The sequence below is a fragment of the Fomitopsis serialis genome, assembly GCF_022376445.1.
Source record: "Fomitopsis serialis strain Sig1Antser10 chromosome Unknown B0H18scaffold_414, whole genome shotgun sequence".
Classification (NCBI taxonomy): Eukaryota; Fungi; Basidiomycota; class Agaricomycetes; order Polyporales; family Fomitopsidaceae; genus Fomitopsis; species Fomitopsis serialis.
Genome location: NW_025955374.1, coordinates 21003 through 34142, shown reverse-complemented (window position 1 = coordinate 34142; position 13140 = coordinate 21003). Strand labels below are relative to the sequence as shown.

At 54.3% G+C, this 13140-nt stretch overlaps 3 protein-coding genes across 3 annotated transcripts; 2 read left to right on the top strand and 1 right to left on the bottom strand.

Moving 5' to 3' along the window:
* Window positions 1–14: 14 nt before the first annotated feature.
* On the bottom strand, window positions 15–1182 carry B0H18DRAFT_1129649 (uncharacterized protein; the record flags this gene model as incomplete). The annotated part of the gene is made up of 8 exons (XM_048035422.1): window positions 15–77; window positions 132–356; window positions 417–453; window positions 507–583; window positions 639–736; window positions 788–821; window positions 900–977; window positions 1033–1182. Coding segments are annotated over 8 exons (762 nt in total), but the record flags the coding sequence as incomplete, so codon positions are not given.
* Window positions 1183–1995: 813 nt separating this feature from the next.
* Window positions 1996–3216, top strand: B0H18DRAFT_894688 (uncharacterized protein; the record flags this gene model as incomplete). Its single annotated transcript, XM_048041393.1, has 5 exons — window positions 1996–2182; window positions 2308–2401; window positions 2528–2665; window positions 2745–2883; window positions 2938–3216. Coding segments are annotated over 5 exons (837 nt in total), but the record flags the coding sequence as incomplete, so codon positions are not given.
* Window positions 3217–6478: 3262 nt separating this feature from the next.
* B0H18DRAFT_1176165 (armadillo-type protein) lies at window positions 6479–9425 on the top strand (the record flags this gene model as incomplete). Its single annotated transcript, XM_048035932.1, has 8 exons — window positions 6479–6953; window positions 7086–7131; window positions 7304–7441; window positions 7603–7969; window positions 8024–8421; window positions 8475–9116; window positions 9168–9232; window positions 9289–9425. The coding sequence occupies 8 exons, from the start codon at window positions 6479–6481 to the stop codon at window positions 9423–9425; spliced, it is 2268 nt and encodes a 755-aa protein (XP_047884668.1).
* Between the last annotated feature and the right edge of the window lie 3715 nt (window positions 9426–13140).

The window sequence follows — 13140 nt, the reverse complement described above, 5'->3', positions numbered from 1 at the left end:
GGGGGAACTCTGACCCGTCGCCGTTGGCGGGCGTTGTCTTGCGAGTTCCGATTAGTTGCATCCCCCAAATCCACGAGCTGCTCAAAAGCTTGAGTGAACCTGTTGAACTCTGATGCGCGGTTGGAACGTACCTTAGGAAGCGCGCCTTCCTTTCCCTTGGTATGATGAAGCTCCTGCGACTTGGCCGATTCGTTCAGTTGGGTGACGTACAGCTTATCGCCGACTAAGATCGCCTCGACCATATCTGCAATCTTCTTCGAGCCGCTCGGGTTACGAATCGACGCGTACTCCGCCTGTTCGTCTGAGACACCTAGCGCATGTTCGACCCACCGGGAGGACAAAAGCCGCGGTACCACCTGTCGTTGCTGATCGACCTCTCTGTAGCACAGAGACGGTTGTGTATATCGCTAGCAGACATCGTTGTAATTCCCCTGCTCGCTGTCATAACAAAATCTGCGATCGCTAAGTTCAATAGAATCTCCACTGAGACGCGTGAATATACTCACTTGAAACGATTGAGATCGTCGTGCTTCTCGATCCACTGCTGCAACGCCGTCCAATCGTCGCGTGTGAAACCAGAGATCTGCTGAATACGCGAAGGTCAGTCGCTGGAATATGAAAAGCACAGACATACTTACGATCTCCCCAGTGACGTGCGGGAGATTGTGGTACTTGTCTCCGAAGGCCTTCCGAACAGCCTCGGGGTACTCGTCTTCGCCGTCGGTCTCGTTGGTGACTAGTGCGCAGTGAGGCGGATTGGCGGATGGTACAAGCATGTCACGCTTACCTGCCTCAGCAGGGTCGGACTGGCCGGCGGCGATCTGTTGGATCTCTGTTTCTGTTATACTAAATATTAGAGGGCTGCTGTGCGCATTACAAGACATGGATTTGTTACTTACCCTGTTCAGTGGCTTTAGGTTTCTTGACCTCGTTGGGTTCCCTAGCTTGGTGGCGATCTTTACGACCGGATTGGCCAACTCGATTGCGATGTCAGTGTCTACGAAAGCACGATAAGAGTATATAGGGCCTCACCTCCCGGGCTGTTGGGCTTTCGCTGCTGGGAGTCCGATTCATGTGATCCCCCTTCAAGCCGTTGGAATTGACACGACTGCGAGGATGACCGGGGCGGGGTGAGCGAGCAGACTGCGTAGCAGCAGAGCGAAGGAGAGAGGTGGTAGACATCTTAGTTCACGGCTTAGAACCAGAGGCAGAAGACATTCTAAAGAACCGGGGACGGCCGCCGTGCTCAGTCAAGGGGTCTATATCGTCAAGTGACTAAGCCCGGGTAGGTTCCAGCACCGCCTACGCCTCTCCACTCACACTCCGCCTTAGCTGCAGTGGCCCATGGTAATCCACCGTCTCCCCTGGGTGTGAGATCGTCGCGTTCATTCCCTCGCTCATAGGACCTTTCGAACAACGATATCCCAGCATTGCGGCCGCCGTACACCTTCTACGGCCGCCATTAATCCGCTCTATTCGCCCCGGCCTATGCCGGAGCTGGCAACCAGGGGTAACAGGGACTGTGGCGTGGGACATTTCGGCATGTTACACGCCACAGCTCGCGGGTAGGTATAGATGAAGTACGTACTAGTAACCAGAGGCCAATGAACAAGTACATACCTTAGAAGACGAGCGCAATTTACGGTCGGTGGTTGATTAAGCGTCTACAATTGTTTGTGAACGCGTGACCTATACGAACGTGAAATAGGATCAGCAAGGGCTCAGGAAGAAGAAGGCAGGAACATGATTTTTTACCAATGCCCGAGCCTTAAACCGACATGACAGTTGAAGATGAAGGAGAGACGCGAAGGAGATCGCGTCTGAATGGCGCGCAGGTACGCGCCCACGCAACGTAATGACAGATGAAGGGACAAATCAATTTTCTCAAATGATTTGGGACTCTGCAACATACCTGGCCTCTTCCTCCCCATTACCTGTACGTTCCTACTCCTCCGCTTCTTGGTTCTGAGATCTGGGTGATTTTTCGAGCTAGCAATGGTCAGAAAAAAGCGCACCATCGAAGAACTCCTCAATGATACGTGCGGCGCTTGTCACGAGACTTTTCGGACAAGTCAGGGCCTGTGCGCGCACCAAACCATGAGCAAGAAATGCTCATGGTACAAGAAAGGAAAACTCAAGGAGATCTTCGAGGTCCAGGGCCGTCAGGAGTCTTTGAACGACGGTGTAATAATTGAGCCTGCAGGGTAAGCATTAAAACCGCCTCTGAGGTTTGATCAATTAATTCACAATGTGCGTTCAGAACCAACGAACTGTCGGGTAGACGCGAACATTCTGGCGACAAGCCAGAACCCGTTGCAAATCTATCACCCGAAGAGGATGCAGATGAGGACGATGAAGACGAGGACGACGAATTATCGTCACTATACGACTTTATAGATGTGTGCCCACCGTCCAAGCCGCCGAACGATCCAGGAGGGACCGGAGATGATGGTGAGGGTGGAGGTGGACATGGCGAAGGCGGTCGCAACACAGGCGGTGACGCAGCAGGGCCATCGACTTATGCAAGACGAACCGCGCTCTCGCTCGATGACGACGACGACGAGCGTGTGGTAGACGAAGATACAGAAGCTGGAGAGGTTACTCAAGTTGACGAAGACGTGCGCAGGAGATGGCTGGAGGGCAAGGAAGGTCGAAGTTCAAGTAAGTGATCATTGACACTCACTTAGCAAATGTGTTCTGAATGTAAACTTGTGATTAGCGGGTCCGACTGCAGGAGAGAGGAGCACAGAAGACGCGACAAACAGTGACGGAAAGAACCCATGGGAGCCATTTCAGTCAGAGATGGATTGGCGATTCGCGTCTTGGGCAATCCAGGAAGGACTGACGCAGGGTTCCATCGACAGAGCGTTAGAAATACCCGGTGTGAGTACCTGGGCTTCCCTGACGATGTTACTCATATATGCTGACGCACCTCAGTTCCAAGAGAGACTCGGCCTGTTGTATCACAACAGCCGTGCTCTCTTACAGTGCGTGGATTCGCTGCCCGAGAGGGCAGAATGGACGGAAAGGTTGCTATCGTTCAGGGACCGTCCTAACGAGAAGCACCTTGTTCAGTTCCGCGACATAATCCAGGCCATTCGCACCTTGTTGGGAAACCCTGAACACGCGGATCAAATCGTGTACAGACCGCGGTGTATATTCTCAGACAAGTCGAGGACGCACCGTCTCTACAACGAGATGTGGACAGGGCGTTGGTGGCATGCCATTCAAGTGAGTAATCGAATATCAATCAATCCTTGCAAATATCTGAACCAATTGCAGAGCATCTTACCTGTAGGCTCAGCAGTTGCGCCCGTCATTATCGCGACAGACAAAACTCAGTTAACACAATTCTCGGGAAACAAGGCTGCCTACCCGGTCTACATGACGCTAGGCAACATACCGCGTGCTCTGAGGCGCAAGCCGTCTGAGCACGCATGTATTCTCATAGGTTATCTATCTGTCGATAAGGTTAGCTCCGAAGGCATCACTCAGCGCAAGCAACGCGCTCTCGTTCAGCACCTCTTCCACGTGTCCGTGCGCGCGATCTTGGAACCGCTCGTCCAGGCCGGGAAGGAAGGTATCAAAGTCACCTCAGGCAATGGAGAGGTTCGACGCGTACATCCGATCCTCGCCGCCTATGTAGCCGACTATCCAGAGCAGTGCCTGGTCACTTGCGCCAAGTCTGGGACATGCCCTAAGTGCCAGGCACCAGAGCAGCTGCTGGAATCTGCGAAGCCAGGTACACCTCGTACTTCCATCTGGACCTTGGATGTTCTCCGTCAAGCCAGCGAGAAAACCCAAGGCAAGACGAGCTCTAATGCGTACACCCGAGCGTGTCAAGACCTCAACGTGTCGGGATATGTCGTGCGTCCGTTCTGGCGCGATCTACCCTACACCGATATCCATTTGTGTATTACCCCTGACGTCCTCCATCAACTCTACCAGGGAGTTTTCAAGCACATCGTCGAATGGTGTACCGAACTCGTCGATGAACACGAGCTCGACAGACACATTCGCTGCCTTCCTCCGGCATTCGGTACTCGCCACTTCAAAAACAGCATTTCCTCTCTGTCTCAAGTCTCAGGGACCGAACGCAAGCATATGGCGAGGATTCTCCTCGCGTGTCTGGTAGGCCTGATACCCAGCAAGGCTATCCTTGCTTTCAGGTCTATACTCGATTTTATCTACCTCGCGCAATATACTACTCATGACGACACCACTCTCCAGTACATGGAGGACGCACTCAAGATATTCCATCGCAATAAAGACGTCCTGGTCGACCTGGGAGTGCGCGAGCACCTCAACATCCCGAAGTTTCACTCGTTACTCCACTACGTCGACGCCATTCGACTTTTAGGCACTACCGATAACTACAATACTGAGGCGTTTGAACGCCTTCACATCGACTACGTGAAGAAAGGCTGGAGGGCGTCAAACCATCGCGATGCACGTCCGCAAATGGTTCGTTGGCTGGCACGACAGGAGAAGATGGTCGTGCTCAGCTCGACCATCCACCGATCGCTCAGGAGTGCCGATCGGGAGCCAGGGGATGACAGTGACACAGGGAACTCTGAACCAGACCGAATACCTATGTCGTCACGAATCAACGCTCGAATCAAACTACCCAAACACCCTACGGCACCTCTCCAGACTCTCCCATCCATCGTCAACAAACACTGCGCACCGGGCTTCATCGACGCACTTGCTCAGCACATCTATACTCTCAAAAACGGGCACCCTCTCTCGTCCTCACAGCTCCGGAGTGCTGTCACCCACATGCCGATCAATCGCCTCAATGTATTCCATGGATTCAAATTCACCCCCGAGCCGCTGACCGACGATGCGATGGAAACTGACGGACAAGCAGCGCGTTTCGACACGGTAGTTGTGCTGCAGGGAGAGGATGCCGAAGCTACCGGCTTGCAAGGTGCGTATCGTCTTCTCTACTACACTCCTCACAGATTCCTGATATGATCACTGTCTATAGGTACCCGTATTGGGCGCGTCAAGGTAATCTTTAAGCTGCCGCACGACATCAAAGATCCCCGAACTCTCCGTCAGCTACCAGCTCCTCCCGAGTGGGCTAGCCAGGGGCCTCTGGCGTATGTAGAATGGTTCGCAAAATTACCAGCCCAAGCAGATCCCATTCATTTGATGTACCCTGTCCACAAGCCTCCCCTTCGCGCGAACGGAAAACCTGTTGGTGCCATCATTCCTTTGTCGATAATTCGACAATCATGTCAGCTTGCTCCCTGCACACCTGGATCGACTCGCGCAATGATTCGCGAGAATGTACCTGAAGACTGGGACACTCATACTGTACTAGATAAGGCTGCAAAGTTTTGGCTTAATAATTGGGCATCGAAGTACGCGTATCAGACGCTGTGGTAGACTAGTAACTTCGTAGTAGAATACAATGGTCACGGTGTCTGAATAGCTCTTAACGGCTCAACAGCTTCGTTGACGATGCTTCATTGACCTTCAGACCGCGACACTAGGTACTACTTCCATCACCCGTATAATTATAATACAAATTTTCAGACTGCTTTGAAGCACCCTCACCATTTAGTAGCGGAGCAGGGTATGGGCAGTAACAGCCTGTTGTGTCGTCATTATTTGAGTCGATCACAATCAGCGTTCTCTGGACTGAGCGCTTCGCACTTCAGGCCTCAGGACTCAGGGCCAGTACTCAGTCCTCGACCACCATCGAGTCTGCCGCCGTCTCGACGCCATCCTACCTGCCTGCATTCCTGCCCGTACCCGCCGACCTGCTTGTTATCCGACCATTCACTCGTGCTCTCGCCCATCTGCTTTCTCTTTCACCGGCCCACTCAGTCGTTTTCCCTCTTCTTCCCCGCTTACTCGTCTGACCGCGTCCGACCACCTGCCTCGCTGTCTCCCCGCCCACTCGGCCGCTACGCACGCATCTCTGCCCCAAGTCACGCAGGACGATCTTCAAATTCGAGCCAAAACATTTCGAGCAGTCTTCACCGTCCACCGACTCACTCGCCGACTGACTCCCTCGTATCCCGACTCCCTCGTATAACGACCCTTTCACCTGCCGACTCACCCATCGATTGACTCACCCGCTGACTGACTGCCCGCGGTGACTACGGCGGAATACGTTGCCCTGAAGAATCTGGAGACGGCTAACTTGAACTCTGATGTGAGTCCCTCGGGTGCATCATGTATAATGCCAACTCATGTATGTTCACTGAAGTCGATCAAGCTTACTTGTATGCTCTCAGAAGCCCTTCGGAGGGTCTTGGTGCTTTGGCGGAAGTGCAGAGTCTACGGGACGAGCAAGACCGTGGACCCTCTTCGATAACGCTCGAAGTCTCATCGTTCCCCGCCTTACCCATGCTCTCACTGTCAGTGATGCATATCGCATGGATGCATCACACCGGATGACCCGCAACAGGCCCTCGACATCTACTCGATCGCACCTCCCCTTGATAGCAGACACCCCCTTTACATGTCTGCCCTCTTCTTGTCGAACGCGTACACGGGGGCGACCTTGTGCAGGCGGTACGGCGAGCTCTGGCGGTGGGACGAGTGGTTGCTCCGCCAAGCGATCATTCCCGCTTCGCGGTTATGCGTGCACAAGCAGGGTGGCAATGCGTCAATATGGACTCTCCTAGATAAGTACCACTCATGCAGCTCGCACTGGCCACCCACGTTCCGTTCTGCGCAGCGCTCGACCATCACTGTCTTGCACCTCCACACGTTCGTCCTCCGGGCGCATGCATTGCAAGCCGAAGCGGTCATCCGGACGTCCCGAGACGGCACGGAGAAGGCGCACAGGTGGATCAGCGCTGCGCGCTCGGTGGAGTACCGCACGATCCTGACTGCCAGCACACAGTTTCCCAAGGCCGGCGAGCGGAACATCCAGGCTGACGACCTAGCGACCTCAGTGTCGCAGTGTGTGAGGCAGGTGGTGCAGTCGGCGAGTACGCTGGCTACGTAATCGATGTATGTGTTCTCCATCTGACCTGACATTGACACTGGAAACTAACTCCGTTGAGGCAGGTGTTATGGTGGGCGACCTGACATACATACAAGGTAGCACATGCCGTGCCTAGTGTACGGATACGGTGATGCGGAGCTCGCGAACCGGACCTTCCGCCTGTGCGTTCACCAATGCATTGTCGATCAAGCAAAAGACCACTAGTGGCCAGTTACTCAAGGCCCAGAAGTTCAGCGGCGCGCCACCACTGCCGCCGCGCCTCTCACAACTCCTCAAACATCACTGCGATCACCGAAACATGATGCGAATACGCCCCTAGCGGCTTTGCCAAAGGAGACACAATGATCCGGTATTCGCTTCGATAACACCGGCGCAGGAGAATCACGAGCAACTGAAGGAGGACTGGAGGAAAAGCGATGCCACCATGACCTTGCATATCACGATCCGTCCCGGCGCATTGGGCGGTAACCGGTGACCGGTTCCTTTGGCTGAATCCAGTCATTCGGGTCATACCATCGTTCCGGTGAATAAATGTCTCAGTGCGCTCATCACGGACTCCGAATTCAACGTCGTTGAGGAAGGTCCGGGCGATCACCCGGACGACGACAGTGCCTCGCTACCTCTGCCCCCAGCTCTCTCAAGGCTGCCGTCGCACCCGCAGACGGCCAGTTTGATGATTCCGGTCTCTTCGTCGCCGACAAGGCGACCCACGAGTCCGCAGCAACGACCCTCGCTGCGCTCGCCCAAAAGGATGGCCCCAAGGCCCTCCAGTCTGTCGGCTTCAACGATGCTGCTATCAAGGCCCTCAGCGACAAGAAGTCGCCCACGGCGCGTGAGGGTGCAGCGAACACCGTCGCTGTGATCACCAAGTCCGACGCTGTGAAGGCTCTCGAGCCCCTTTTCATTGACTCCGGACTCTACGCTGCTCTGCTCGAATGCTTCGCCGACAAGATGCCCGCTGTGCGCACGGCCGCCATCGACGCAGTGAAGGCGTACGTTGTGGGTATGAACACTTGGGGTGCAGCGCTTGTGCTTCCCGCCCTTCTTCACTAGATCAAGACGGTCGGCAAGTGGCAGGTCAAGACCGGCTCGCTCACTGTCCTCAACCAGCTTGTTACAAGCGCGCCTCTTCAGACTGCGCGTCTCACCCCAGAGATCGTCCCCATCCTCGCTGAGGCGATCTGGGACACGAAGGCTGACGTGAAGAAGGCTGCGAAGGATTCGCTTGAGAGGGCCACGGCTCTAGTTTCCAACAAGGATATAGAACACTTCATTCCTGCACTCATCAAGGCTCTGATCAACCCCGTTGAGGAGGTTCCCAAGACCATCAACCTCCTCTCGGCCACCACATTCGTTTCGGAGGTAGACTCCGCTACGCTCTCACTCATGGTCCCTCTGCTTTCTCGCGGTCTTAGTGAGAAGCCTACTGCTACTAAGCGCAGGGTCGCCGTGTACGTTTGAACCCACCCGATCACGTTGTCCGCATCGCTAATGGTATCTGTAGAATCATCGACAACATGGCTAAGCTCGTAGACTCCGCTGTCACTGTTCGTCCCTTCATCCCGAAGCTGCTCCCAGGACTTCTTAAAGTCGAGACGACCATCGGTGACCGCGAGGCTCGCAGCGTCGTTGGCCGTGCTGTCGCCACCCTCCGTCAAGTCGGTGACGTCCCCGCCGACAACGACGGTTCTGATTTCCCGCCCTTGAAGAAGGCGGACGAGAAGCAGCTCGCGCATTCCCTCCTCGGTCTCTACAAGAAGGCTGGCGCTGAGGCCCCTTCTGCGGGCTCCATCGACGTCATGTACGCCAGCAACCTTGCTGCCAACCCCGTCAACGCGAAGAACTTCAACGTGTCGGAGTGGCAATCGCTTGCGCCTTACCTCGCGTTCGTCACGACAACACCTGAGCCCATCGTGATCGTCAACGAGTGGGTTGTCAAGTCTGCATCTCTGGAGGATGAGGACACCGAAGTCCCTGAGGATGAGGAGGAGGGCGAGGATCTTTGCAACTGCCAATTCTCGCTCGCCTACGGTGCTAAGATCCTGCTGAACACTGCGACTCTCCGTCTCAAGCGTGGTCACCGCTATGGTCTGTGCGGTTGCAATGGTACCGGCAAGTCCACTCTCATGCGTGCCATCACCAACGGGTGGGTTCATTGCCTCGCGATACATTGATGTTGCTTATTCTCGCTTTACAGCCAAGTTGAGGGCTTCCCGTCACCAGATGAGGTCCGAACCTTCTACGTCGAGCACGATATCGACGGTAGCGAGGCCGAGACAGCCATCCTCGAATTCATCCTTTCCGACACACGTATCCAGGCTGGCGAGCAGGAGGTTATCGAGATGCTCGCGTCCGTAGGCTTCAGCGACGAGAGGCAGAAGCAGGCGATTGGCAGTCTGTCTGGTGGCTGGAAGATGAAGCTCGCTCTCACGCGCGCGATGTTGTTCAAGGCTGACATTCTGCTCCTCGATGAGCCAACTAACCACTTGGACGTCGTCAACGTTGCGTGGCTCGAGAACTACCTCACCGGCCTTACGACTTGCACGTGTTGAACCATATAGGCGCCCACCGGGCCGCCGGGTTCCACGGGCCGGATCGCACTGCACGTGCTAGATCCGCACTTACCGCATAGAGCAAGTCATGCGTGGGAATGGACTATACAGTAGTATTAGTCAGCGTCTCTCAGATGTATATAAGACCCACCAGTAGCGTAGCTCTCTCTCCAGTTCCTTCACCACGAAGTAAGTTGTGTGCCTCAAGTATCCAACCTTCAAGCAGGTAAGTTAGAGCGCGGTCCACTACGTGTGACCAAGTCTGCTCAACAGGTTATGAGCCCCGGTCGACGCCTGAGTACTGCGCCTTAACGGCTGCGACTCGGTGCGCACTGGCTTACCTGCGGCATCGCCCTCACGGGCTTGAAGCCAGGGGGAGACTATGCGCGGAAACGCTGCAGGTCTCAAGCGCGACTCACGTCGCTGCTAAACCCCATGAGGACACTGAGTCCATGTGTGTGGACAGCGCCTTTTGGCCGCAGTCCGTTGTGTGACAGAGTGCTGACGACGCCTTCGTTCAAGCAGCTCTTCAACGCTTCCCCCGTTCAACACAACTCTCACACAATGTTCAACGCTCTCCTCAACATGGTCCCTGTCCTGGACGGCTCCAACTACGCCAAGTGGTCGGAGGCCATGAAGTCCTACCTCCAGAGCCAGGAAGTCTGGTTCATGATCGGACAGACTCTCGGTGAGCGCCCGACGCTCGAGGAGGGCGGCAGGAACTGTCAGGAGGTCTTTGCGTGGACCCAGGCGGACGAGAAGGCGCAAGGCATGATACGCCTGCGCCTCAGTCCCTCAGTCGTTCAAATCGTCAAAGATAACGACTCGGCAAAGGATCTCTGGGATATGCTGTCGACGATGTACAGCAAGCAGAACACTGCCAACCTCTATGCGTCCTTCAGGACTGCGACGACAGTGCGCGTTCCTGCTGACCAGCACCCCGCTCCTTTCCTCGCCAAGATCATCGACGCTTGCGAGAAGCTCGAGGACAACGATCTCAAGCTCCCCGACGCGCTTCTAGCCATGATGGCCCTGAATGCTTTACCGTCGCGGTACGACAACGTCGTGCAGGTCATGCTGCAAACGACGGACGTCAAGAAGCTCAAGATCACGGATGTCCGGCACGCCGCCAATCTCGCCTTTGAGCAAGGCTCGGGCAAGAAGGCGTCTTCTTCGCACGACGCGAAGAAGATCTCGGCCGTCAAGCGAAAGCAAGGCGAGCCGAGCTTCCAGCAGCAGCAGCAGCGCCATGACGGCGGCAGCGGCAGCGGCGAGAAGGCCGACAAGGGCAAGGGCAAGCAGCGCGGTAAACGCAGCGGCAAGAAGTGTTACGGATGCGGCGGACAGGATCAAGTCCGCTTACTTACATATATATTCTTCTCTTTACAATAACCGCGACCCTCATCTCTTCCTCCCTCGTCCCGTACAATAGTTAGTGTATATTGCGTCACGTGTACTTCTAGGCGCCCGTCTGAGCCTACTGAGTAAGATTTGACGTTCCGAACGGTAAACCCGGAGTGAGATCTGGCCGTCTGAAACGGTGTGGCCGGCGCCGGCCGGAGGGGTCCGGGTCAACGTTGCAGACGTTGTCGTTGCCAGCACGTTGCCAGCGGTCCGGCCGGAGTGCATGCCGGCCGGCTCTGCCTCGTCTCCAACGTTGCGGCCGGCCTTGCCATCCCTGAATACTGTCCCCAACGATCCACCCGGCCTGTTTTCACGGTACGTTGCAACGCTCCGGCCGGAGCGCATGCCAGCCCCGCACCCCCTCCTCAATGTTGCGGCCGGCCTGTTTTCACCGGACATTGCAACACTCCGGCCGGACTACACCCAGGCCGCCCTCCCCACTTCTGAACGATCCGCCCGGCCTCTTTCACCCAACGTTGCAATGCTCCGGCCGGAGGGTATGCCGGCCGGTCATCCCTCGTTCCCAGTGTTGCGGCCGGAGCAGGCAGAATTCAAAGTGGCCAGGCAGTCCACGCTGCAAACAGTCCGGCCGGTCAACAGATATAGCATTGCAAACGAGCCGGCCAGCCTCAGGCCCTACCACTACAAATGGTCCGGCCAGACTTTTTGCCGGCCGAAAAGACAATGTCTCGGGCCGAGGGTACAGCCAAAACTCGGCCAAAGCAGCCAGACATTTTGCCGGCCGAGCTTTTGCTTCACCAACCTGGCAAGCATTGTCTCGGGCCGAAAAGTTGACAATTTTCTCGGGCCGAAGATTTGAGTACTGCCTCGGGCCGAAGAGTTGGGCATTTTCTCGGGCCGAAGATTTGGCCGAAGCTCGGTGAAAACAGCCGGGCTGTCGGATTGCCATATAAGGAAATTTGGTATTGACTGGTAGTACTTCATTGATAGACTATAGTATCAATTCCCTAGTGACCAAAGATGTCTAGTTAGGCCAGGATGTGCAAAACAAGATTTACTCACAGGCTTCTTTGCACAACAAGCTAATCAATTTCTGAAGCCAGTTTTCTTTTCCCACACTGTTTGACTATCTAGGATGTGTTGTTTCAATGCATAGAGTATATCCCCAACAGGAATAGTCTTATTCTTTGAAGCTGAATACAGGACAACAGATAAGGGGCATACAGGTATGGTACCGTGCTGAACAATGTTGACTCCTGCAGACAATCTACATTCAAAACACTGTTTCACAACCTCTGATGGTTCATTTACCCATAGGGAGTGAATCCTCCAAAGGAACAGTCTTATTCACATAAGCTGAATGTAGTACAGAGTTAAGGCAAGGGTGTATGGGTATACATGTCATACTGTGTTTACTTCCTGAAGCCAATATGCTTTCCCCACAATGTTCCACAATCTAGAGTAGCACATTTCAATGCAACAAGCAAGTCTCCCAAAGGAATAGTCTTATTCTTTGAAGCTGAACTCGGGGATGAAGATAAGGTGAATATGCATTATATTGTGAGAGACATACTTTGGATTATTGTCTGTCTGGGTGTCACACTGAAATGTTGTACCAGCATGCACATTGCACCTGCCACAGAAACATTTACATTGGTAACAGTCCGGCCGGCGAATCCTCATCCTCATAGGAGATGGTCCGGCCGGAGTGCATGATCCCCTTAACTCTGTACCACATTCAGCTTGTGTGAATAAGACTATTCCTTTGGAGAACAGATTCCTTGTGAGGAAATGAACCATCAGAGGTTGTGAAACAGTGTTTTGAATGTACATTGGCTGCAGGAGTCAACATTGTTCAGCACGGTACCATACCTGTATGCCCCTTATCTGTTGTCCTGTATTCAGCTTCAAAGAATAAGACTATTCCTGTTGGGGATATACTCTATGCATTGAAACAACACATCCTAGATAGTCAAACAGTGTGGGAAAAGAAAACTGGCTTCAGAAATTGATTAGCTTGTTGTGCAAAGAAGCCTGTGAGTAAATCTTGTTTTGCACATCCTGGCCTAACTAGACATCTTTGGTCACTAGGGAATTGATACTATAGTCTATCAATGAAGTACTACCAGTCAATACCAAATTTCCTTATATGGCAATCCGACAGCCCGGCTGTTTTCACCGAGCTTCGGCCAAATCTTCGGCCCGAGAAAATGCCCAACTCTTCGGCCCGAGGCAGTACTCAAATCTTCGGCC